The sequence below is a fragment of the Sorex fumeus genome, unplaced genomic scaffold (genome assembly GCF_029834395.1).
Source record: "Sorex fumeus unplaced genomic scaffold, SorFum_2.1 ptg000047l, whole genome shotgun sequence".
NCBI classification, from domain to species: domain Eukaryota; kingdom Metazoa; phylum Chordata; class Mammalia; order Eulipotyphla; family Soricidae; genus Sorex; species Sorex fumeus.
The window spans coordinates 36,602,731-36,628,012 of NW_026606104.1; the positions used below are offsets into that span (position 1 = coordinate 36,602,731).

General features: G+C 48.7%; 1 protein-coding gene across 3 annotated transcripts in view; it reads right to left on the reverse strand.

Annotated features, from left to right (window-relative positions):
- Positions 1–25,282, reverse strand: part of CAPZB (capping actin protein of muscle Z-line subunit beta) — a 112,188-nt gene that overhangs the window by 46,167 nt on the left and 40,739 nt on the right. For all 3 annotated transcript variants that reach the window (XM_056122735.1, XM_056122733.1, XM_056122734.1), the window contains exon 2: positions 10,522–10,611. In XM_056122735.1, the coding sequence (XP_055978710.1) occupies positions 10,522–10,611 (90 nt within the window). The remainder of the gene's footprint in view (positions 1–10,521; positions 10,612–25,282) is intronic.

Sequence of the window (25,282 nt, forward strand, 5' to 3'; positions counted from 1 at the left end):
TTTAACTCTCTCACTGCTACGCAGGAGGCAATTAATTCATCTCACTCCTAATTGGACCATAAAGGGCTCGCTATTCTGCATATGAAAGACCTCATCAGAATTCCAAAGAGCTTCCAGTCTCATCTGGAAAAGGAGGTCAGGATGAAGGGGGGGGGGGGGAGGGGGCTGGCCCGAGGCGGCTCTCCCTTCCTCTCTCCAGGCAAATCAAACCGGTGGCGCCTCAGAAGGATGGCCCAGGGCCTCCCTGACCCAGAAGAGAGGACTAGGCACGGGCCTCCATCTCAGCTGGCAGCGTGAGAGAACCCCTCCCTTGCAGAGGTGGTGCCAGGAGGGAACAGAGTCGGGGTTAGGGGGCTGCTTTAGTCTCCACAGCTGCAGACCAGTCAGAGCAGAAGGCTTGCATGAAAAGGCTCACCACAACTTTCCAAGGAATGGAGTTCATTAAAATACTGCTGGAGGCCCTTGGCTGGAATGCTTTCCCCCTTGTAAACGGAAAACTGCAGCAGTGTCGCCTGTAGGAAAGCTCCGAGTAGGCAGAGACATCCAGACAGCAGAGCCTGTGCAGGGGGGTTGTCCAATCACCGACTGTGCGAGCCATCCCCCTACCCCGGCTTCAGAGACAATGTCCTGCCTGAAAACTTCGCTGCAGGCCCTGTAACGAACGACACTGGAAGCCAAGCCCCTTAGTCAGGGCAGAAACCCACAGGGGCCAGTGATGGAACCGCAGCTCAGAACTGCACTGGCTCTGAGCACCGGGGGCATCCGCATGGGAGCCAACAAGCCCGGCTTCTGGGCGCTCTGCACGCATCGAGGGACAAAGGAGGCACTGATGAGCCCTGACCCAGGGGGGCCTCTCCACACTGGGTGCCACCATGAAGGTAGGGCCCAATTTCCAAGAGCATAAACCTGACTTACAGCTCTGCTAAGGAAACACTCCAGTCAGAATTCTTGCAATTGAACAGGTTATGAATAGGAACACTTTTTTTATTTTTTATTTTTTTAAAGACAAAAAGACACTCTACTTGAGAAAATCACTTCTGAACTTGTCTTTAACACAACAAAGATGGGTCTTTGCTTTCCTCTACCGTTAGGAGTACTTTGGGGAAAGAACCTGAAAAGCAGTGAAAGATGCCAGGTGTGAGGCTGGAGTGATAGTACAGCGAGTAGGGAGTTTGCCTTGCACACAGATATCCTGAGTTTGACCCCCGGCATCCCATATGATTCCCCAGCACTGCCAGGATAACTCCTGAGTGCAGTCAGGAACAGCCCAAGCACTGCTGCAGTGTGTGCTGGAGCCTGACCGGATCCCAGCCCTCCTTCCCAGACCACAGGCAACAACTGAGGGGGCGACCCCCAAAACTGAAAATAAAGAAAATCACGGGGATATACTGGGGTTTTTGGTGGTGGAGAATGGGCACTGGTGAAGGTACGGGTGTTTCATTGTATGACCAAGACTTAAACCCGAAAGCTTTGTAACTGCTCTCACGGTGATTCAATAAATAAAATTATAAAAAAAAAATGGGGGAAAAAAGTAAGGGGAGTTCATGCACAATTCAAATAGCTAATCAGTGGCTGAATAAATAGCAGTACTCCTACATAAAAAAAAAAAAAATCACACAGAGTATGAAGAAGGCCCTGTCCTTCTGAAAACTCCTGAGTCCCCCACTAAGTGTCAGCAGGGCACAGGGCCTCAGCACCTGGATGCCAGGGGTCCGGCCCCCAGCGGTCGCCAAACACTGCTGAAAGAATCCCTCATTCCCACAGCTCCTGGGTCACCCTCACAGCCGACTACCATGGATGGGAGAAGCCAATCAAGGTCTCCTCTGTAAAAGACTCAGTTTTAGGGTCCTGTATTCTTTGTGGAATGAGAGCTGAGGAATGCAGGTTATGTTTCTCCCCTGGGCTGACCACAGTGTCAAGTCCAGAGGAGGTACTCAGCTATCTGGCTGATCGACTGTGTGTGATGCTGGGGCACAAACCCAGGGGCCATGCACATGAGGCTGGGATGACTACACTGCCGCCCAGAGAGAAGGCATGTTAAATGCTGCCTCTCAAGTACAGGAGGCAGGGGGCGGGACAGGACAGGACAGGAAAGAGATCACTACCATAGTGGAAGGAAGTGATCACTCTGAGGGGGAGAGGGTGCTGAAATGTGATGCAGTGCTATGCATGAAACCCTATCAGTTAACAGGGCTGCAAACCACAGAGCCTAAAATTTATTATAAAAAGCGTCATACCAGAGAGACAGTACAACGGGTAAGGCATCTGTCTTTGCACACAGTCAGCCCAGGTTCAATCCCCGAAACCACATACGGTACCCAAGTGCTGCTAGGAGTGATCCCTGAGTACAGGGCCAGGAGTAAGCCCTGAGCACCTCCAGGTGTGTGTGCCACAAAACCAACCATGCCTGTCCCAGAGGCAGGCTGATGGGCGGGAAGGAAACTGGGACACTGGTGAAGGGAAATAGACACTGGTGAAGAGACTGATGTTGTAACACTGGGCCAGAGCGATAGCACAGTTGGTAGGGTGTTTGCCTTGCACGCGGCTGACCTGGGTTCGATTCCTCCATTCCATCCCTCTTGGAGAGCCCAGCAAGCTACCGAGAGTATCCCGCCCACACAGCAGAGCCTGGCAAGCTCCCTGTAACATATTTGATACGCCAAAAACAGTAACAAGTCTCACAATGGAGACGTTACTGGTGCCCGCTCGAGCAAATTGATGAACAACGGAAGACAGTGCTGCAGTGCTACCCCATGAGGCGTAACTCTGGAATTCATGGTAACAAAATAAAAAATAAAGGAAGAAAAAATACAGGCATGGGAGGACAAGAATGAAATGCTAATCTCTGGATCTACCTGGCCCTGCAGATTCCTGAGGGCAGGGTGGACCTGCTCCCGGGCTACAGGATCCAGATTTCATCACCCAGGAACAGAGCTGAAACTGTCAGCTCAGTCACAGCTGTCACTAGGGAAATCTTCTCCTGCTTTCACTGGCCCAACAATTAGAGGACTGTGTGGCAATGCTCAGTAAAAAAACAGGTAATGCTATCAAGGAGCTATCAACAAGCCATCATTTCACAAAGCGGGCCTGGTGTCTGCCCCGCAGGATGCCTGCCTCACGGGGAGCAGATTCTTAGAAGCATGCCATGCCCCGGGTCCCGACCAGCTCCTTTCCTGGGCCCCTGGGTGCACCTACGACCTCAATACGCCAAAGGGCAAAGTGTCAGCACAGGCCTCAAGCTCCTCACACTGCCTAGCGCAGACAACTTCTGCAAGCTGCTTCTAGGACAGGCACTGCTGACGCTAGTGGGGCAAGAGGCCGGCTAGAAGTCCCTTCTATTTTTGGAGGGCAACTCTGGCTGCTAGAAAGAAAAATGTGCTGAAATGAAGACCGATCAAGTTATCAACTTCCTGGTCCAAGCGTCAGGGAGTCTCTGGCTCTTCCAACTCACAGATATGGCCGGGAAGGCTTGGGTGCTCTCCCGGAGCTGATACTGCCTCACTCCCTTGCTTGAGTCAAGCCAGGGACAATCAAGAGCCTCTGGATCTTTGGGGTCTGATCACAAAGAAGAGAGAAGGAATTAAATACAAAGTGGTCAGCATTTACAAGCCAAGACCCTCTGGTCTCGTTAGACAGATCTTAGGTTATGTTTGGTTTGTTCTTATAAAAAGGAAAGGACGATCTTCATAGAGATTTGTAGAGACAATTTGTTGAAACAAACTCCTTCCTCAGCCCAGGGTTCGAAATACACTGCACCCACCTCCCAAGTGGAAAGGTTCCAAATGGGTGCTGCCGTGCGCAGAATAAAGTCACAGGAGGCCAAAGTCAGGAAGCCAAGGGAGCATCTTAGCTGCATATGACTCCTCCTGGCCCACATGGACATGTGGGTATTTCTGAAACCACTTAATAACGCATTTCAGCTGGCTTCACTCTAGGACAATTAGATTAATATATAACAAAGTGATGTTTTCACCATCTGCAAAGGAAGGTCATTTCCCACCAACTGGAATATGCATCATAGTCCCAATGCAGCAAAAGCTCTGATGCTGGAAAGAAAAATGAAAGCTGATCCGACATGATAAATCTGGCAGCCAAGCATGCGCCACACCTCTTTTTATAGATTCCCTGAGATCAGACCACTGAAGGGCGGGATCAACTCCCCTCGGGGCCCCTCTGGCTTCAACATCCAAGCAAGGCAAGTCCCTTTAAGGGGAATGTGGAGAAATTCTAACATTCCTGTCCTTAAAACTGGATACTTTTCTTAAATAAGCAACCACTTCTCCATTACTTTAGGCAGGCAGGCAGGCATTGAAGGAATGACTGCAATTTGCACTGAGCAGTGCATTAGTTACTTTCAAAATATGGGAACTGATCACACATTACATGAAACAAGCACCTGGAGACGGACCCCAAGCTCACATGGACAGTGTGAGTTTTCTGAGAACACAGCTTTGGAGAAAAGTGAAACTGCAGGTGGGCCTCAGAGCACTGACCGACCCCTACATGAGTGGAAGGATTTTGCATATCCAGCAAATGAGAGAGAAAGAAGACAAGTGGCCATTCACAGGGAAAACAGTAGAAACTTCCAGGCTGGTCAAGAGTCCAGGACAAGAAGCCAGACAGACACTACAGTGGGTAGGGTACTTCCCTTGCATGCCGCCAACCCGGGTTCAATTCCAGGTGTTTTGTATGGTTCCCCAAACCCACCAGGAGTAATCCCCGAGTGCAGAGCAAGAAGTAGGCCCTGAGCACCACCAGTGTGGCTCAACTGCCCCCTTCCCTCAGAAAAAAAAAAAAAAAAGAAAGAATCCAAGACAAATGCAGCCCAACTGTTTCTCCTTTAATACAGGGCAACGTAGCAAAATCCTCAAGGCAAGATCATTCATCTAAAAGTGGCATGGGGGGCTGGAGCAACAGCACAGCGGGTAGGGCGTTTGCCTTGCACGCGGCCAACCCGGGTTTGATTCCCAGCATCCCATATGGTCCCCTGAGCACCGCCAGGGGTAATTCCTGAGTGCAGAGTCAGGAGTAACCCCTGTGCATTGCCGGGTGTGACCCCAAATGCGAAAAATAAAAATAAAAAAAATAAATCAATAAAAAAATAAAAGTGGCATGAGATGGAGGTGGGGACAGCTCAAAGGGCTGAGCACATGTGCTGCAAGCGAGATGGGCATCGTTGCACGGTCCACCAAACACCAGGAAAGACTCCCCCGCCCCCAAAGTCCCAAGCCAGGAGTAGTCCCCAGCATGACAAGATCGTTTTAACAAGTCACATTCTGCCAGGTCCTGATCTGCTGAAAAGCCATGCTTCATTGCCATTTTGATGGTTCTCATACTTCAAACTAAAAAACTAATGAGAATACTAGTTCCTCAGCCCATTCAAGAAAATGGGGCTCCTTCCTGGCCTCCTGTGGCTTTAGGAGGTAGATGGTGGTCAAGGAACTGACTAAAAGGGCAGAACACAGGTTCCTTACGATTGGGAGGAGTTTACCCCCACACCACTGCCCTGTGGAGTCCTGGAGGAGACTGAACTTTTTTTAAAGATTTTTAAATGTATATATGTATATATTTATTTTTTACTTACAAGGAACTAACTACATTCGCAATATTTATTTCAAGAGGGCAGGAAGAGGCTAGGTCTAAATGGGAGTGGGGAAAACTATTCTTCTAGGGGTAGCATTGCGGCTCTGAGTTCTTCAAAGCTTCATGTGTTAGACAAAAAAAGATTTACATGAAGGACCAAATAAGTTTTAAAGCAAGCAGTGATAAAATGAGAAGGGTGCAGCCAAGAATCAGGAACCAGGGGTCTGTGTTTGCACCCGTCAAGGCTGAACTCTTAAGTCTAAGCTAATGGGCAGAAGGCACACAACTGGCCTCCACCTCACCCAGAAGGCAGCTCCTCTCCAGCTTCCCTGAAGCAACACAAAAATAATCCCAAGAGGCTCCGTTAGGAGAAGGAAAAGTATTTCCAGTCTCAAACTGTTTGAAAAACTGCGTGAATTTTAAGTCATTATTAAAGGGGGCTGGAGCCATAGCACAGAGGGTAAGGCATTTGCCTTGCATGCAGCCGACCCAGGTTCGATTCCTCTGTCCCTCTTGGAGAGCCCTGCAAGCTACTGAGAGTATCCCGCCCGCACAGTAGCCTGATAACCTCCCCGTGACGTATTCGATATGCCAAAAACAGTAGCACTGTACTCCCACTGTTCATCGATTCGCTCAAGCCGGTACCAGTAACGTCTCACAACAAATTGTGAGACTTGTTGTTACTGCTTTTGGCATACTGAATACGTCACGGGTAGCTTGCCAGGCTTTGCCGGGCGGGCGAGATACTCTCAGTAGCTTGCCGGGCTCTCTGAGAGGGGCAGAGGAATCAAACACAGCTCTTCCATGTCAGCCATGTACAAGGCAAACGTCCTACCCGCGGTTCTTCCTATTCCCATTTTGTTTCATACAGAAGTTTGTTACTGATCAACTTACATCCTATAATTCGAGGAATTATTTCTGAGCTGAAAGAAAGAGAAACTGAAAAACTAAAAGAGCAGGGGAAGGAGGAAGGTAGGGTGGGGGCGAAGGGAGGGAGCGAGAGAGAGAGAGAGAGAGAGAGAGAGAGAGAGAGAGAGAGAGAGAAAAGAGGGGAAAGAGAAAGAGAGAGAGAGATGCACTCCATGGGATATGAAACATTTTTTGAAGTCAACCAATGGAATTGTGAAAAAGCTGTTTCTGTTAAAACCAAGCACAAATTTTGGAGTTTACACAAATCAGTTTCCTAATAACTGTTCAGTCAATAAAATGTTTTAAAAACACAAGTCAAATAAAAGTTAACTCTGGTTTCAGTGAACTATTTGATTCTCATTAATTTGCTTTTGGTCACTCAACACTAAATCACAGCATTACATTTTTATTTTTTATTTATTTTTTTTTGCTTTTTGGGTCACACTCGGCAATGCTCAAGAGTTACTTCTGGCTGTGCACTCAGGAATTACTCCTGGCGGTACTCGGGGGAACCATATGGGATGCTGGGAATTGAACCCGGGTTGGTTGTGTGCAAGGTAAATGCCCCACCCACTGTGCTATCACTCCAGCCTCAGCATTACATTTTTAGAATCAGTGAATTGTACTTAAATGACATTTACTAGCTCTAAAACTATTATTATACACTCTTTCTTTGAGATTACAGCACCATGATGAAGTCAGATAAAAATTATTTGACAAATGAGACCCAGATACAGAAAAATGGCAAAGAAGCTAGTTAGCATATTTACAATTTTAGGGATATTATATAATAAAAGAGTAGCTGCATTAAATTTGGGAGTGGAAAGGACTTCTAAAGATGAGTCTAATTTAGTGGTTTATATTACAGGTTTATATATTGTAAGGGCCTGCAATTCCAGATGCATATTTACATTTTCTCTATAGTATTAATGATATTCTTAACCTCACAATTTCCCACCACTGCCAAATTTTAAAACAATAAGTTGTTTAACAGTTTTAACAGTTTTAGGTTATTTAGTCGATTCTGAAATGATAGCAGAGCTATTAGACTTATACCTATACACAGTCCCCCTCCTGCATATCATATATATACTCTGTATGGCCAAAAACAGTAACAAGTTTCACAAATCGATGAACGATGGGAGGACAGTGCCACAGTGCTATTAGAAAAACATCTACTTGCATCAGTAATGTTGATAAATCAACTTCTCCCCACACAGGCGTTAGTGACACCTGAGAAGGATGAACCCGCTGGACTGTGTGCGCTGGATGAAAGGTCCTTGGCGGGCATGGGACCCTTTCCCCTGGAAGGTCCCAGCAACTGGGCTCACAGCACAAAGTGCCTCGGGACCCCGGGCACACAAAAGTAGTGACTTTCCCGAGTTTAAACCCACATTCAGGTGAAAGAGTGCTGCAATGATTAACAGTGCAGCTAGAAGCACCCAGAGCTCAGGCCTGGGCACGCAGCGGTACTCAGTGCAGCAGACAGCCCCTCCCCACCCCACCCAAGACTGCGCTGACACTGCTCCCCAGGACCCACAACATGTTCTGGGGAGATGTGGTGTAGCACTTCGACGGATGCCAAACCAAACCTGCATCTGTCGCACCCAGAATCTGGCAAAGGTGAAGGCTGGCCCGAGGCTCCATTCACCAGCCACCCTTTGAGTTCCTGAGGAGCCCGGGGACACGAGCGAGCAATATGTGGCCAGAGACCCAGCTGACTGGGTTGCCATGAAAACCGCTCTGTGCTCAACTCTGGAAGAAGGAGAAACGAGGGAACCCCAGAGCCAACACACAGCTGCAGGGGATCACGTCAGTTGCCATAAGAACAAAATAGCCTGTGAAACACCATGAGTCTACTGAGAAAAATTTACTCATCATTTCTTACTTCCAGGTTTGGTTTATTTCTAAAATAGAGTAATAACTGAATTGGCAAACTAAGTTTAAATTCAGCCAAGCACACTTCCACACTGCCTTGAAAAGCAGCCACATCTTCAGCACCTGACAGGAAGGTGATCAGACTTTCAACCTTTGCCCACCTCTTCCACCTACAACCAAAGATTCTGAGGGAGAAATTTACAAAGACTCGTGCAGTCCCCAGACCAGATCTTGGAGCCCGGCCCTGCGGGAGTGCTAGGAGGTAAAACAAGGCCACTCCGTCGAGTGCTTAGCCCAACACGCTGCACTCCAAGGTCAGCAAGTGGGCTGGTGCCCACAATGACCACATCAGATCCGGGCTCCTTCTGACTTTGACAGCAGCCTCCAACCTACCCAGTTCCAGACATCGTTCCAAGTCCTCCGTGACTCAGGTTGGGGTCACAAGCTGAAAACCAGAAGTCAGTGCTCCTGCCGAGAGGCTTCAAGCAGCAGAGAAAGCAGGAGAGAGGGCTGGTCCCACATCGACTGGACACTATCTCACCTTCACTCACTCCCCTAGGGCCTCTCCCAGAAAGTCACTTTCCCAACAAAGACCAAATTTCTGCCTTCTCCTCTCCTCCCCCAGATCAAGTTTCATATGCTCTTGCCCTGAGTCTACACAAAATTCTTTCAAACAGACTACCTTCAGGTGTGGTTTGCCTGCCAAAGCCCTTTTTCTGCACCAAGTTCACTGCAGGGGTTGATGTCCCTCCCCAGGTATTGCATGTGACAGACTAAGCACACAGCAATCTGGTCGGCATCACACCCCACCTGCTGTTCTTTAATACTCAGGTAAAACATCCACCATCTAACGGTTACCTTCAACTCTAGAGGGCCCCAAACTTATTTGCTTAGTGCCCTTCTTTCTTTGGGGACCGTATATACCCGTCTATGCTCAGGGGTTACTCCTGACTCTGCACTCAGGAATCATTTCTGACAGTGCTCAAGGACCATGTGGGATGCCGGGGATTGAACTCAAGTGGGCTGCATGCAAGGCAAACACACCCTGCCCACTACAGCCCTCTTTTTAGAAAAACCAAGCAAAACTTGGCACATACCTTCACCTTCGTGAAATGTGCCTTCTTTAACTAAGCCAACACAGAGTGCCCCTGAACTGTACGGAGGCCACTACTTGCCCCCACTGTTCTAGGCACTTCCATCATAAGCATTTGTCATGAGGGCCCTTCAGCCCACGTAACCTCCCACATCACCACAGGTGAGAGCGAATTCACAACTCCAGCAAGCTGGACTCCGGCACAGCTGTCCTCCACTGAGGTGTGGGTCCCTAGAACAACAGTCCTTCTTTCTAGACTGCTGTGTGGAGGGTGACCCCGGAGTATCACTACTCACCTGCAGTCATCTTCCTCCCTTTCCCTTACTCCTTTAGAAAGGATAAAGTCATCAGGAACACATAAGCTTTCAAATCACCTGATAATTACCATGTAAGCAGCCAGGAGACATGGTAAAAAGGGAGGGCCCAGGTTCATGACCCAGAACCAGAAACACTGGCACACTGACCCAGGGACTCAGGAGGGTGCTTGGGGCCTGATTTTCTTTGACTTCTTAATACTTCCTCCCAGCTTCATGGATTTGGGGGGAATACTCTGAGCTTTTTCAAATAATATAATATTATGAGGTGAGTTACTCTCGGGTATCATTTTGAGATAACCACTAAACCACTCTGAATCTTAAAAAAATAAAGGTAAATATTTTTAAAATAGCTGCAGCAAGTTTTCCAAAAGCCAACATTAGCATTTTGTGTCATTTCCCATCTGAGGCGAAGCTGCTACAGTTCTAGACAAGGCCACCCCCCACACACACACCCCGACTCTCCTTTCTCTTTCTCTCTCTCCTTCTCTCTCCCTCTCCCCCGCATGGCAGCAGGGCCAGGCCCAAGTGGAGCTGCTGGAGACCGCCAACAAGCCCACCGGGTCCCAGGAGCCAGACTGCTACACCAATCTGAGCTCCTGAGTAACACAGGTAGCTCTGACTCAGGTCTGGTGCCTGGCTGCAGAGAGGAAGTTTCCCGTGTGTTCTGAATTCTGCACAGGAAATGGGACATAGGACCAATCAATTCTGAGCCACAGGATAGTACTGGAACACAGTACTTACCAGGTCAATCAGGTCACTGAGGTTTTTCTCAATTTGCTGAGGAGGCAGGCGCCTCATTAAGTCCAAGGCACAGTCCAGCTGCTGGTCACTCTGAAAGGAGAAAAAGCGTCTGAGTCATTCTGCCAACAGCAAACACCTACACACCCCTGCAGAGAGCATCCACAAGGTTTCGTCTTGCCCAGGGTGTCTGCAGCCTTCACTGTCAGTGCAGGGAAACCAAATGGTCCAGGATGACGTGACGTGGACAGAGAGCTCAGAGCTGCTCTGTTCCAAAGACATCTTGCCATGGTGGCAGAGGCTACGCCAGACTCCCCACAGTTTCCACACCAAGCGCGACCCAGCATCATGTTGGGCTTAACTTGTGTCACCTAGTTGCAAAGTGCAGGTGACAAGTCTCGAAGTGTCCCAAGTCAGGCACAGAAAGACAAAGAGTAGGTGCAAGCACACTCATGGGATCCCGCGTATCAGCCACGGGTGACACATTTCCCCAGGCGCCAGGTCCTCACCTAGGAACCCAAGAGCAGAACCACATTTGTGGAAAGGGGACTACCAGGGCAGTATCCTGCCACGGAGGTCTGCAAGGGTGCAGTGGCTGGGTGTGGGTTGGGGCCACATCCGCTGATACACAGTGGTTACTCTTGGCTCTGCTTTCAGGAATTTACTGGTGGTGCTCGGGGAAGCGTATGGGATTCTGAGATCAAACCCGGGTTGGCCCCGTGCAGGACAAATGCCTTGCCGGCAGCACTATCGCTCCGGCCCCTCAACACTCTCTTTAACTGCATGCTGTGTACTGATAACTCTCTCCCTGCAAATATAAGCTGAGAGCCACAAGCGCCGGTCATCATAAGTGTGCAACCACTTACGATGGCGGAACTGAGCAGGGATAAGGCTGGAAAGCACCAAGAGTCAGTGCCAGGGAGGGCACCCCAACACGGAGCAGAACACCAAGGAGGAACACTATGGGGCCAACAATGCCCATGAGGAGGCCTGTCTGACCGCAATTCTGAAGCTGCTCGGCCCAGAAGGATGGCCTTGGGCAACTAAGTCCCTAACCTCTAACAGAGGCAGTTTCCATTTCACAGGGCAACTAGAGTACCTGTATTTGACTTGCAGTATTTGTGTGTGTGTGTGTGTGTGTGTGAGAGGGAGAGAGAGAGAGAGAGAGAGAGAGAGAGAGAGAGAGAGAGAGAGAGAGAAGAATACAAGCTTAACATATTTTAAGATACAAGTATATTTTTTATGCATTGGCCCCACTCTGTGCAGTTCTGTAGTCTCCACTGCTGCTCTAAACTGAAACTCAGTGTCCATCTTCATGAATAGCTACGCTCCATGCTGGCTGTACAAAAAGAGAAAACTCAGGTGAATCTAGTTAACAAATTCTTAAAAATGGGCCGAAACTGTATCACACAACCCTCAGCAATGAAGATACACACAAGCATAGGAAAAGATTCTCCACTTCATATGCCAGCAAAGAAATGCACATTAAAGTAACAATGAGCAGGCTGGAGCAGTAACAAACCGGGTAAGATGTCTGCCTTGCACACAGTCGACCCAAGTTCATTCCTGAGTACCACCAAGAGTAAATGCTGAGCACCACTGAGTGTGGCCCAAAACCAAACAAAATAAAGGGTCAAAATAATAGGGTCACATCACAGGTCGACTCTAATGGTCGACTCTGGTCAACTCTGGAGCAGTAATTTTTTGGGGGGGCGGGGGGAAGAAGAAACACCCCGCTGTGCTCAGGGCTATTCCTGGCACCGTGCAGGGAGTGGGGATGGAACTGTTTCATGTCCTGCCAGGGATCGCTCAGGCCAACCCTACCCTTGGGCTCTCAAACCACCAAATGCTGAAGCAGAGTGTGGAAAAGAGAAGCAAGGAAACGCTCATTATTAGTGGAAGAGTGGAACGAACGGTACAGCCACTCTCAGACAGCTTGGAAGCTTCTTCTAAAACAAAACATGTTATTCTTATTCAATCTAGCTACTAGACTCCTTGGTGCACTTCACCAAAGGAGTTGAAGACATATTCACACAACAAACCTGCATGTGAATGTTTTTATCAGTTTTATTCATCCAAGCATCCAAGATGACCTTTAGAACGTGAATGAATGCTTAAAGACCGTGTGTGTGTGTGTGTGTGTGTGTGTGTGTGTGTTTACATGTTTACAGACAATATCTTTTCATCCAGGACTAAAACAAGGGGCTGTGAAGGCCTGAGAAGAAAGGAACCCGCATAAAATGAGTGAAAGAAGGGGATAGAGCAATAGCACAGCAGGTAGGGTGTCTGCCTTGCATGCAGCCAACCTGGGTTCGTTCGATCCCCAGCATCCCATTTGGCTCCCTGAGCACCTCCAGGAGTAATTCCTGAGTGCATGAACCAGGAGTAACCCCTGTGCACTGCCGGGTGTGACCCAAAAAGGGGGGAAAAAAAGTGAAAGAAGGCCAGCTGAAAAGGCTTCATGAATCCAATTGTGACATTCTGGGAAAGACAAAACCATGAGAAGAGATCTGGGGTCACAGGGACTGGAGGGACAAATAGGCAGAACACAAGGAATTTTTAGTTTCACTTCTCTGCGCGACATCGTAATGGTGAATCTGTGTCATCAGTTTGTCCAGACCCTTGGGATATAGGAGACCAAGAGAGAACCCTCCTAATACTATGGACTTCGCATCAATGTCCGTCACTGATTCTCTCTGGTGAGAGAAGTTAATAGCAGGAAGGCTATTCCGCAAGAAGGCAGGGATCATTCAAGGTCTCTGTACCTTCTGCTCAATCTGCTGTGAGCCTGTAACTGTGAATTAGTGTTTCTCAATTGAGGTTGGGGCTACCCTCCCCACAAACCTCCCAGGAGACATCTGGAAATGTACAGAGACTTTTTTTGGACAAAAATGTTCAAATTTGGGGAGGGGAAACTATGGACATTTAACGGAGAGGCCACATTTCCTACAATACAAAGCACAGAATCTAGTTATGTGGCCCAAAGCATTAGTACGTCAAGTCTGAGAAACCCTGGTTTACGGTTACCTGGGCCAGAGACACAGTACCGGGTAAGGCCCTGGCCTTGCATACAGCCAACCCCAGTTTGATCCCTGGCAAGAACAGAGAACCAGGACTCGAGAAGCTCCTGAGCACCATCACCAAACACCTCCCCGTAAGTAAAATAAATAGATAAAAAGCTTCATTTCTGGCAATTGCAGACTCCTAGACTCTGATCTAACCTCAGAAAACCGCCCAGGCAGAGAGACATTTCACAGACAGTTCCAAGCGGGAGATTACGCCCAATAGCACAAATCCTCTGGTCTTTGAAGTATGCTCAGTGGGATACTAACAATTTTCCTGAGAACAGAAAAACACATATAAATATTAGGAAGCCTACCTACACTGAAGCTTGGGCCCAGAACATCCTGGGGTTCAGAGTTGACTACAAGTTGAAGAGCACATCATTGCCCAGGAAGAGAAATGTTGACAGTGACCCGAGAAGGTCAACATGGGAAGTCAGTGTCTCGGCCCTTCCCTGGAGCCTGCTCAGGCCCCCAATGCCCATATACAGAATTTCCTCCAGACCTCTACTTGTAGCTGAGGGCACTAAAATACAGTACCCCCCCCAAAAAAAAAGGTTAAACCCACATTTGCATTGATCCCAATCAACTGTAGCTGAAGATGTTTGTCACTGGAAATCTTCACTGCTAATCTCAAGAGACTAGATCCCTACCATTCAACTTGGGTTTTTCTGTTTTATTTTAGTGAAGCAAGGTATTTTTTATTGAACAAAGCTTCCTTAGAAGGATGTGAGCAGGGGAAAAGGAAAGGAAACGTGTGTACAGGGAGAACACAAGCTTGAAATAGCCAGCCAAGAGACAGAAAGCTACAGGCTTAAGGCAGGACACAGGCTTGATGAGCCAGCCTGTGAAAGACTAAAAGCACCTCACCCAGCAGAACAGAATTTACCTGCTGCTGGTGCAATCAGAGCTAACGGGAACCTGGTGCTGGGAGTGTCTCCGACCCAGAAGACTACAGGAGCAAACAGCACCATAGAAAGAGACACCCTGGACGAGCCACAGCTGAGAGCCACAGCCCAAGACTGCAGAAATGGGGTGACAAGGGGGTGAGGCAGCACACGGCAGGACACATTTTTCTTTCTTTCTTTCTTTCTTTTTTTTTTTTTTTTTTTGCTTTTTGGGTCACACCCGGCGATGCACAGGGGTTACTCCTGGCTCTGCATTCAGGAATTACCCCTGGCGGTGCTCAGATGAGATGCTGAGATTCGAACCCAGGTCGGCCGCGTGCAAGGCAAACGCCCTACCTGCTGTGCTATTGCTCCAGTCCCCTTTCACATTTTCTTGGTTGAGATAAGAGGATGGTTGTTACAAAATTCAGTCGAGTAGTTTTAAGAGAAGATGCCACAAGATAAAGATGAAAGTTGATATTCACCAAAATCTTGCATGAAGCGGGGGTGTAAAGGTATAGTCATTGCATGATGATGCTTGTGTCTATGTCACTCTATTCCTTGGCAGTATGAGGTAAATCATTTTTAGTTTTTGCATATGGGTTGTCCAGTTTTCCCAAGGTCATTTATGGAAGAGATTATCCTCAGCTTATGGTACGTTCTTGGATCCCGTTGTAAATTAACTGACCTGGTTTACTGATAAGCCTGAGTTTATTCCTGGACTTTCTATTCTGTTCCACTATCATTGTTCCACTATCTCTCATTGTTTACTTTACTAAATTACTTATTAAGGGCCTTCGAAATAAAACAAGCCCAGGGGCAGGAGAACAGGAGTTGGGATTTGGGGCTCCAGGTCTGACATATCACTAGATGCCAGTGAAACAAGCTGCTCAGCAACTTCATGGGGGCGTATCCGGCCTATATGCCCACTAGGACGTCCCTTGTAGGAGGCGAGGCCCTGGGTCCCGCCACAGAGGCAGATGCAGTCAGTGGGTGTCCCCGCCCTGCGCTCAGCCAGCCCAGCCCATGCGAAGCCTGAAGCTGGGTGTAAACTCTACAGCTGGGGTCAGAAAGCGACCGTGGGCAGGGCCCTGAACGAGGCCAAACGAATGACACATCACTGCAAATCGCAAAGAACCGCCCACAAAACAGCAAATAATCCCAAGGCAGTGAAATGAGTGCAAGCAGAGCCGTGAGTATGCCCAAGCTGCATTCACACCCATTTGCACTTCTTCACGTGGCAGTTTTCCAAGCTCTTCTACCAAGTGACTTCTTAACATTTCTCTGCCGTCTGTACACTGTCATCCCAGGACAAAGGGCACTTATGTGCTGGGCTCCTGAAAACCCCAAAGGACCCACTTCCTCGAAAAATGAGCTTTACCAGCTCTGCAGGGGTTTCTGGGTTGAAAGGTAAACAGTAAAATGACCACTTCGTGCTCCAGAATTCTCTGCCCATTCAATTAGTCATCCCATAATTATATGGATGTTTCCTAGGTGACAAGCACTGTTTTTGAATAGTGAACATAACAAAGTCCCTGTCTTTTGGAATTTAAGGTGGAATCAAAAGCAACATGGAAAAAAATTCATAAAGTCTTAGGGCATGAAAATACGGAGGAGGGGAGTTGAGGGAGCTAGTACGGCAGGTAAGGAATTTGTCTGCACATAGCCTACCAGGGTTCAACACCAACACCAACCCCCCCCCCCCACCCCGCAACTCCAAAGGTGTCCCAGCATCACCAGGTGTGATCCCTGAGCCCCACAGGGTGTGGCCCAAAGACAAAAGCAAGAAACATGGAATGGGGTCCGGGGCTGTGGCACTGTGGCGCACATCCTATGTGGTGCCAGGGATGGAACAAGGGCCGGCAGAAGAGATGGCAGGCAAGTGTTGTGGGCAGATGGATGGGGGCCCAGGAAATGTACTTTTGGGGCAATCACGATCACGAACATCCTGTTGTTCGTCGATTGCCTCGAGCTGGCCCCAGTTACGTCTCATTCGTCCTAGCCCTGAGATTTTTAAAAAGTGCCATATTCAAGGCACTTCCAGGGTTAGGAGGAGAATGAGACCCATCATTGTTACTGGTATTTGGCATATTGGGTATACCACGGGGAGTTTGCCAGACTCTGCCGTGTGGGCAGGTTACATTCGGTAGCCTGCCAGGTTTGTCCAAAGTAAGAATGAGATAGGATGTCCGGGAGCTGGGTTTTATAGTCTCTGGGGAATAATAAAACAAAAATTCCTCTGAAGTAACCCAAGGCCATGAAGACCATACCCCTCTGAGATATAAATTCTGAACTCCTTGAAGAGGAAAAAACAGAAGCACCACCCGGATGCAGAAATCCAAGGCCCCGCCCCGAGAAGGGTGGAACTCTGAGAAAAGGAGAAGCTACAGATGAACCTGAGATCATGAAGAGATTACTACAGTTGCAAGGGATGAGATTAGGAGAAGATCAATAGTACAGGGCTTTCCTGTGACAACGCCCTGGTTAATTTTTAATTTTTTTATGTATGCAAAACTACAGGGGAAAAAAATCATTTGAAAGAATTGTATAAAAGCTTTTCCTGACGGGGCTTGCATGTGGCTGACCTGGGTTCCAACCCCAGGATCCCATATGGACACAGACCACATCCAGGAGTGATTCCTGAAGGCAGAGCCAGGAGTAACTCCTGCGCGTCACCAGGTGTGACCCAAAACAAAAGCAAAAAATAAAATAAGAGTTCTTCCCCAAAGCAACTGAGCTTGCTCTTCAAACCCATGTTTGTTTCGGTGTTTCTTTGCTTATTTCCACTCTGGAGAAGCCTGTGTTTTCTCTTGTACTTCTCCCTTTCTCTCTCTCCTCACATCTTTCTAAGTAAATTTCAATTGAAACCACCTTGCTTCGTCATTTTACCTCCTCCTGAATTTCTTTTCTGTGAGAGAAGGTGATGGGCCCACAATGCCTCCCTGAGCGCTGGTGGCTGGGGTGGGTCGCGCAGAGAGGTGCCAACACTCTTTTCTCCAGTCTACCTCCCTCGCTCCCCACTTTCCCTAGCAGACTGGCAACAAAGCTAAGTGCCCTGCACACCTCCTGTCCTCTCTCTCTCTCTCTCTCTTTCTCTCTCTGACCCCCACAAACACTCTGGGAGTGCCCCAAGCCGAAGTGCGGCTACATACTGAAGAAAGCCACACTCAGAGACCCTGCCACCGGAAGTGTCCCCTCCCCGTGCTCCAGGCCCCCAGAGTTTAGTCTCAGTGATCTCAACCTGAACCTGAACCCCAAGGCCCTCCTGCATTTCTGACACACGGAGAGAGAGCCTGCGAGAGAGGAAAAGCCACTAAGTTCAGGCCACTGGACACGTGGCAAGTACCAGACAGCAAGAACCAGTCGCGTCCTGGAAGGCCGGCAGCGCGACCAGGCTGTGGATGCCTGTTGGCCTGGGGAGTAGGGGCAGTTCCCAACACAGTTCCATGGAGGACAGACAGAGTGAAGTGCCTCCCCAGAAACAGGAAGGAATCACAGGGTCACAGGAGGGGTCACAGAGAGGCTGGTGTCAAGGCCCCAGCGGAGTACAGAAGGTTTATGCGGGGTGCGGGGTGCGGGCCCGTTTACTACACAGTATTTGCAATTTCAAGGACAAGCAGTAACTCAAACTGCTCAGATTTCCAAGCAGAAGTCGTGCTTGGCCGCTCCAGTGACTGGTTAAGGCAGATCTGTTCTTAATAGCATCTCCTTAGACATAAACAACCAGCCAAAGCTTCAAGGCCTTCAGAGTTTGTCTTAAGTTCATCAAGACTCGTTTACATTCCCGAGAGGCTTAGCAAATACTTAATTCTGAGACAGCACAAAGGTAAACTTCACTGGAGCCCAGTCTGATTTATCACAATTTATGGAGTCTCATTTAACTACAGCTTGTCTTGTATAATCTGTGACTCAACAAGCAACTTTGTTTAAAAGTTGGATCTGTTTTCTGCCATGTGGGCTCAGGAACAATTTGTGCTGGGGGCTATTTGCAGAAAGATTCACCAGTCCTGCCTGCCAACAATTTATCTGTAGGTCACTCTGGAAAACGGCACGTTTTACTCATAAAAAGCCTCTCCTCCGTGGACGGGTCGGGGGGGGGGGGGGGGGAGGCGGGGGGGAACACACGACACAAGGATGACGTGTGGAAGATGGCTCCCAACCAGTCGAACACCCTCCGTTGCCCCAGCTTTTCGTTCCCACGAGAAATCCCGGTACCTATTACCAAGTGACCAGAGCCTCAGGGACGGTCCACTTGGAAGATCCAGCCTGCATCGTTTGTGGACCTACTGCACAGCACCACGGCCTGGTGCCTGTGGGCTTTTAAAAACAGACTGGGTCAGTGTTATTTTGATCACTGTGAAAACAATCACTTTATATGTCTTTTTGATTTGGAAGAAAAAACTGTCAAGATCACGGAAATGTGGTTCTGGAAAGACCCTGAATATAATCAGGTTCTGCCCCATCTACCTGCTGAGTGCTGAGTTTTCCAAGGGTACAGCCCGTGCCCCCTCTGCACCGGAACCCTCCATGCCCGCTGAGAGGTGTTCTGTATGGTCACAATTCTCTTTCTATGTGATTCAGCGAGTAAGAATCTGTGTGGATCACAGGGGAACACAGTGACCCGGCACAAGGTCCTATCCTCAAGGAGGACACAGACTCCTGTCCTCAAAGAGCTTCCGGCAGTGGCCAGGACACACAGGACCCAGCCTGCTCCACACCTGGGAAGACCCAATTCCAGACGGGTCCCCACTATCATGCAGGAGGGCATGAGCCCTTCCCAAGTAGCCAAAGCAACGTTTTAAACCCTAAAACGTCCATTAAGATATGCCTACGGTGGGTGCCTATATGAGGGGACAAAGTCAGGTGCTCTGGGTATGTCTCTCCCAGGCAAGGGAGGCCACTAGAAGCCCTCGGCCTGTTCTACAGGGTTCTACTGTCAGCCGGTCCACTACACCTCCTCATCTAACATGCTGCTTCTCATCTATTATAGACTAGGGAAAGAGAAAACTGATTCTTGTTTAAAAAAAAGAGAGGAAGGAAGAGAAAACTCAGCAGGAAAACCAGGCCGGGTCAGGCTGTGGGGTCCATGGACACCTGTGGTGACACCCAGAGGTGGAGGTGGACAGCGAAGACACCCTTCTCAGATAAAGGTCACCTCGTCCCCACTTTCAGGAGGCTTAACCGTGAAAGGATGAATAAAGGAATAATCATTCCTCTGCTCCCCCTAACCTGCGAGGCTACCCAGGCCCGCACTCCCCCAGGAAACCCAGCCTAGCTACTCCCCAGGAAAGTACTGCGCTGAGCTGTAAAGGAGTGCCCACACTGCCTGCTGCGGGCCTGAGCTGGAGGGGCGTGTGCTGCATCTGCAGTTTCCAATGCCAGGCCCTGGGCACCTGCTCCGGTCTTTCCTACTGATGGTGGCTCAGCTGGCCCCGGTTTTCTATTCAGGCTGCCATGAGGCCTGGAGAAAGGTGGGCGAGGAGCGTTTCCACTTTCATAGGCGAAGAGGAGGGCAGTGTCCACAGGCCCCGCCCCGGCCTCCCCTTCCTCCAAAGCCCCCACTTCCCCCCCTCATCGTCGTGCGGGGGCACTACGGTCACCTTCTGGTTGGCTTCCTTCCTGAAGCACTCCCGGACTCGGTGCTCTCCTGCCCAGGATACACTGCAGCCATTTAACTGTCTATTAGTATCCCCAACCCCCTCCGAAGCCATCAAACTGACACACGGGACAGGCCTAAGAGAGTAACTAAGCTATCGCTTCCCAACCAGCAATGAGATTTTCAACTTCCCGTCTCCCTGGTGCATTTATTTCAGAACAAAACTTAGCAATGTACACGTGGGCTCTGGGTCAAATACTATACACAGCCACCAGCTGATTTTTCCCTTACACATTCCTCCAGAGAAAGAAAAACCCAAAATGAATCATGCTCAGAAAACAGTTCTATCTTTGCCACAGAGTGGGTTAAAAAATAAAAAAAAAAAAAAGGTTTGGGGCCCAAGGTTATAGTTCAGGCAGATTTAGGGCAATTGCCTTGCACACAGCTGATGCCGTATGATCCCAGCCTCACACTTGCCAGGGGTGATCCCTGAGCACCGTCGTGTATCCCTCCCCCCAAAAAAAATGAAAAAAAAAAAAAAGAAGAAAGGAAAGGTTTCGGGTCTAAGATTCATGTTTCCACCTCCGAGCTGCAAACTGCAGATCACAGAACTCTCCAACAGGCGGCTCTGGCACTTCCTGCTGCCCTCACAAGGCAGGTACCCGCTTCCTCCCACACTCCAACTCTATTCATCCAGGCTTTGGCTTTAGGCACTGAAACCGGGTTCCCAACCAGCTCTAAACCTAAAGGCACAGGCAGCCTTTGTCTGCTGCCACCTACAGTAGAGCAGAGGGGGCCTGGCGGGGACCCCCACCCCCAGGCCCGTCATCTGACAACTGACAATGCTCCAGATCTCTGCCCACCAGATTTCTCACGCACTGTTCCTGGCCCTGCTCGGGAGCCAGCTGGGGAAACTGGAGCGCGCGCGTTATCTTGGGCGTGCCGCCCTTCACCTCCCCAGATTTCAAACAGTGTCACAGAAGTGTTAGAGCTCAGGCTGATCTCAGAAACCATCTGATCAACCAGCTCTTCTAAAATGAGGAAGTAAGGCCCAGACTGAGCCAGGACTAATCAGAATTTAAGTAAAGAGCAAGTGACCTGGGACCAGAAAACAAATTTATTCTATATTCTAGTGTTCTGTATCTGCTGGCAGCTTAATCAAAATTCAAGAATGTTTTTAACTTGAAAAAAAAATTTCTATTTATTTTATTTCCATTAACATTTTAAAAGAAATCCTCTATTAGTAGACTTAACAATGACACTTTTTAAGGGCGCAACAATGACACTTTCAAGTATATTTAAATATCATCCAGAAAAGTTTATTTTCCAAATTAATCATTCTTCATTTAGCACAGGGGAGGAAAATGAACACTTGCCCGGGGCTTTCCAAGGGCCCAGAAGCAAGGCCCGACCGGCGTGGTGGTTGCTGGAGAGCCAGCCAGCGGCTCAAGGAGAGCTCCTGCTGCTCAGAGAAGTAAACTGAGGCCCGACTCAGAACAGAGCCAGAAGAGGACGGAGAGGTCACTACAATATACACAGGTCTGCCACCTTTGACCATTCTCTCGGGAACGTGAAACCATTCAAGTTAAATAAAGGAACTTCAGGTGACTGTAGAGAACAACTTGATAGTATACAGAAGCGAGTCTCTCCCACGACTCCAAGCGAGTCTGGCCAAATTCCAGGAATCCTATCCACCTGCAGCTCTCCTGCCACTCCAGGCTCTGCAATGGGGTCCAGAAACACTGGTGCTAACATGAGGAGGGCCCCAAACACCAACTCCTTTGCAGGCAGCTTCTCAGGCCAATGGTTTCCTGGACCCTTCAGAAGACCCAAAAGCACCATTACCTAGTGTCTGATCACGAAGTTGCACATATGTCTGCAGCTGCCGCCGCCTAGGCATGAACCTGGCTGGTTTCATGTAACAAGCAGATAATCCCTCCACTTTGTCAACCAGCTAGACACATAATTAGGGGCAATCTTGAGAGTCCTCAGGATGCCCTACACACCATCATCCCACTTGGATTTTGATGGCACAAGAAATCCAGTGAGTCTTTTGTGAAAGTCAAAGATAATTAAAACTGTCTTCCAACCAGGAGTTTAAAAAATAAAGGTTTGGAAAAACTGCCCACATGATCATTGACGAAATTTAAAAAAAAACAAAAAAGTAAACTCCCTTATTCAAAGCAGAGGCAGCCAATTCACATAAACCTTCCTCCAAACTGAGTTATTAAACAGCCTGGATAAAATCTCTAACACTTCACCACAAATACATGCCAATGACATTGTGTACATGGCTCCTAATGGTGTGGGGAGGTCTTGGGCCCAACATGCAAACAGCACACAGGCAAGTCTTGATGGAAAAGCAGCAAGACAAAGACGGGGGCTGGGTGGGAGGGGGACGGGACTGCACGTAGCAAGACTGTGTTCAGAAGGGGCCAAGAGCTTCCTATGGGGCTGTACTGTTTGTATCCAGAGGGAGGCTAGGGGAGTGAAAGCACAGTGCTTACGCATCCTGCTAAGCACCTGGCATGCTTCTCTCCTAGGCTTCCGAGCACATATACTGGGACAGCAGTGTCTGAGCAGAGGAAAACTCCCCCCCCCCCCCGCAACCCACTCAAGGGCAGCCCTTTACCATGCTGACGCCCCCCTAGGGCACACCAGAGGGCACCGGCACCCTGCAACAGTCGGACTCTCACACCCTCACTCGTGCTGAAGCGCTAACAGAGCCTGGCACAGAAGGAGCCATAGTGCCTGGTTCAACTGGGAAGCCTTTGCAGACCTAATCCAAGACCCCTCTCCCAGCCCACTTCCAGTGTTCAGGACCAACTGGGTAGAGAGATGTCAAAGAATGAAGTTCCTAACATTTAAAATGAAGACAAACCACCCTGCCAGAAGGGGGACAGTAAGCGGACCTTGGAAAATAAAAATGGGTTCAAATCCTTCATCTTAAACTTCAGCAACAGAGAAAAGCCTAAACAAGTCCTTTGTCTCCCTTCAACTCCTTCATCGGTCAAATGGGGCTAACAAGAGCAGTACCGAATTTTCAGTATTGTTTTGAGGACAGGATCAGAAAGAATATATCAAGAAACTAGCACAGTTCCTCAAACATATTAAATGCTCCGTAGGAAAGATTATCACCATCCTCATCTAGAATTTCGTTCCAGAGGGTACAAGAGCCTAAGTTCTGGTATGAAATAAACACACTTTCCCAGCCTCTGCACAGCCTGCATTACCTTAGGAAAGGCAAGCGGGCAACCACTAAACAAGAGCCTGAAAATCAAGTCAGCCACAGACGCCCCTTTCTGGTTCCTGGGGCCAGATAAAAGTGATCACTATAACTGATAACACCATTCCCCCATCAACCAACGAGTTTCCTTAGAGCCAGAGAACAGCATGCCAATAAGACATTTTCTCAAGCCCCAAATCTTTTCCTTCATTCCCAACTGATTGCCAAGTCTCTACAGAACTGCGGAAATTGAAAAAGGAGCTTCAAGTTCTTCAGTGGTGAAAAAGAAATAACCTCCAGTTCCAAAAAACCTTTCTGACAATCAGGAACTCAACCCAAACAATGGGGCTGAAGAAGAAAGTACAGTGGGTAAAGCATTTTTCTGGCACACAACCAATCTGGGTTCAATTCCTGGCCCCCATATTGTCCCCTGAGCACCACCAGGAGGAATCCCTGAGCAAAGTCAGGAGTCAAGTCCTGGGCACAGGTAGGTGTAGATCCAAAACAAACTTCTCACCAAAAGAACCTATCATACACTTAGGCATCACATAGCCTTTGGGACCAGAGTGATAGTACAGTGGGTTAAGTTGCTTGCCTTGCAAGGAGCCAACCCAGATTTGATCCCTGACACCACATATGGTTCCCTGACACCTCCCAGGACTGCTCCCTAAGCATACAACAAGGAACAAGCCCTGAGCACCTCTAGGTGCGGCTGAAAACAAACCAACACAAAATCAAAAAAATAATAAAGGGTACCATCACCATCTGTCACACTTATACCTCAAGCAAGCTCTGCCAATTTTAGCAGGACCCAACAATATTGCTATCATCACATAAATCCCTGGCTGAGGATAGGGGTCATGAACATTTTGTTCTAAAATAAATTTCTTTGCAATTTACTATCAGTACTCATTTTCATTTTGATTTGTATATTTTTATGTATCTATATACCTGTGATAGGTATTAAAAAGTCCCAGGTGAAAAAGGGGGTGCAAGCAGGAAAAGTTGAAGCCTGGCTCATGTTAAAGAGATCGTTTTGAGATAGCTAGTCTGTATCCAAACCTTAATTCCACCAAGTTCTAGCTGTTCTGAGCTATTCTGATTCTTGGCTTGCCCAACCTAAAAAACAACTCAAAGTCAAACAGCACATACTTCGCACTGAGAATCAAGACAGAGTTATCCTGATGGAGCACTTAGCACAGCTAAGGACATGAGTCACTACTTCATAAATCCTGCATGTTAACAGAGAAGAGGAAGAGCAGAGGGAAGAGGAGGAGGTAAAACTCTTACCATCTAAAACTCCAAAACAAAGGCTTGCTGGCCATCTGCCAAATGCGAGAAACAGTGCAGGACACTCTAAGTCCACCATATGGGTGACTGGGAGCCCCAGCAAGCCCTGCAGCATGCAGCTGGTCTAAAGTGGCTAGGTGAGGCAGATGGCTTGTCCTGGGCAACTTCAGCACAGACTCCAACAAAGAAGTCATGAAAGGATGCCTTCTCTGACCACTGTTTCAGACTCGGAACGCTCAGTTTCCCAGAACAACACTGTGTTTTCCGTTACCATGGAAGGGAAACCTCTCTTCCAGCCTGCAAACTCTCTGCTGCAGCTTTGGTGGAAGGCAAGGAACACAGTCCCTTGGGCACTGCAGTTAGAGAGGTGAGAAATATCACTCTGGCGGGGTGGAATGACAGTGCCAGCAGGCAGGGGCTGGTCTGACACCAGCTGGCCCAGATTCTATCCTGGGCACCCCATATGGTCCTTCTAGCCCCACCAGGAGTGGTCCCTGAGTGCATAGCCAGGAGTAAGCCCTGCGCACTGCTGGGTGTACCCCACCCCACCCCCAAAGGAAATATCACTCTGGCTCAGGTCAAAGGGCTTCATGACCTGCTTCTGAGACGAGGACAGGAAAAAACACTGGAGGAAAGATGCTAGCACGAAAGCTCAGGGCAGGGCCGCTATACCCTAGTCACACCCAGCTGGCACAGTCCTCAC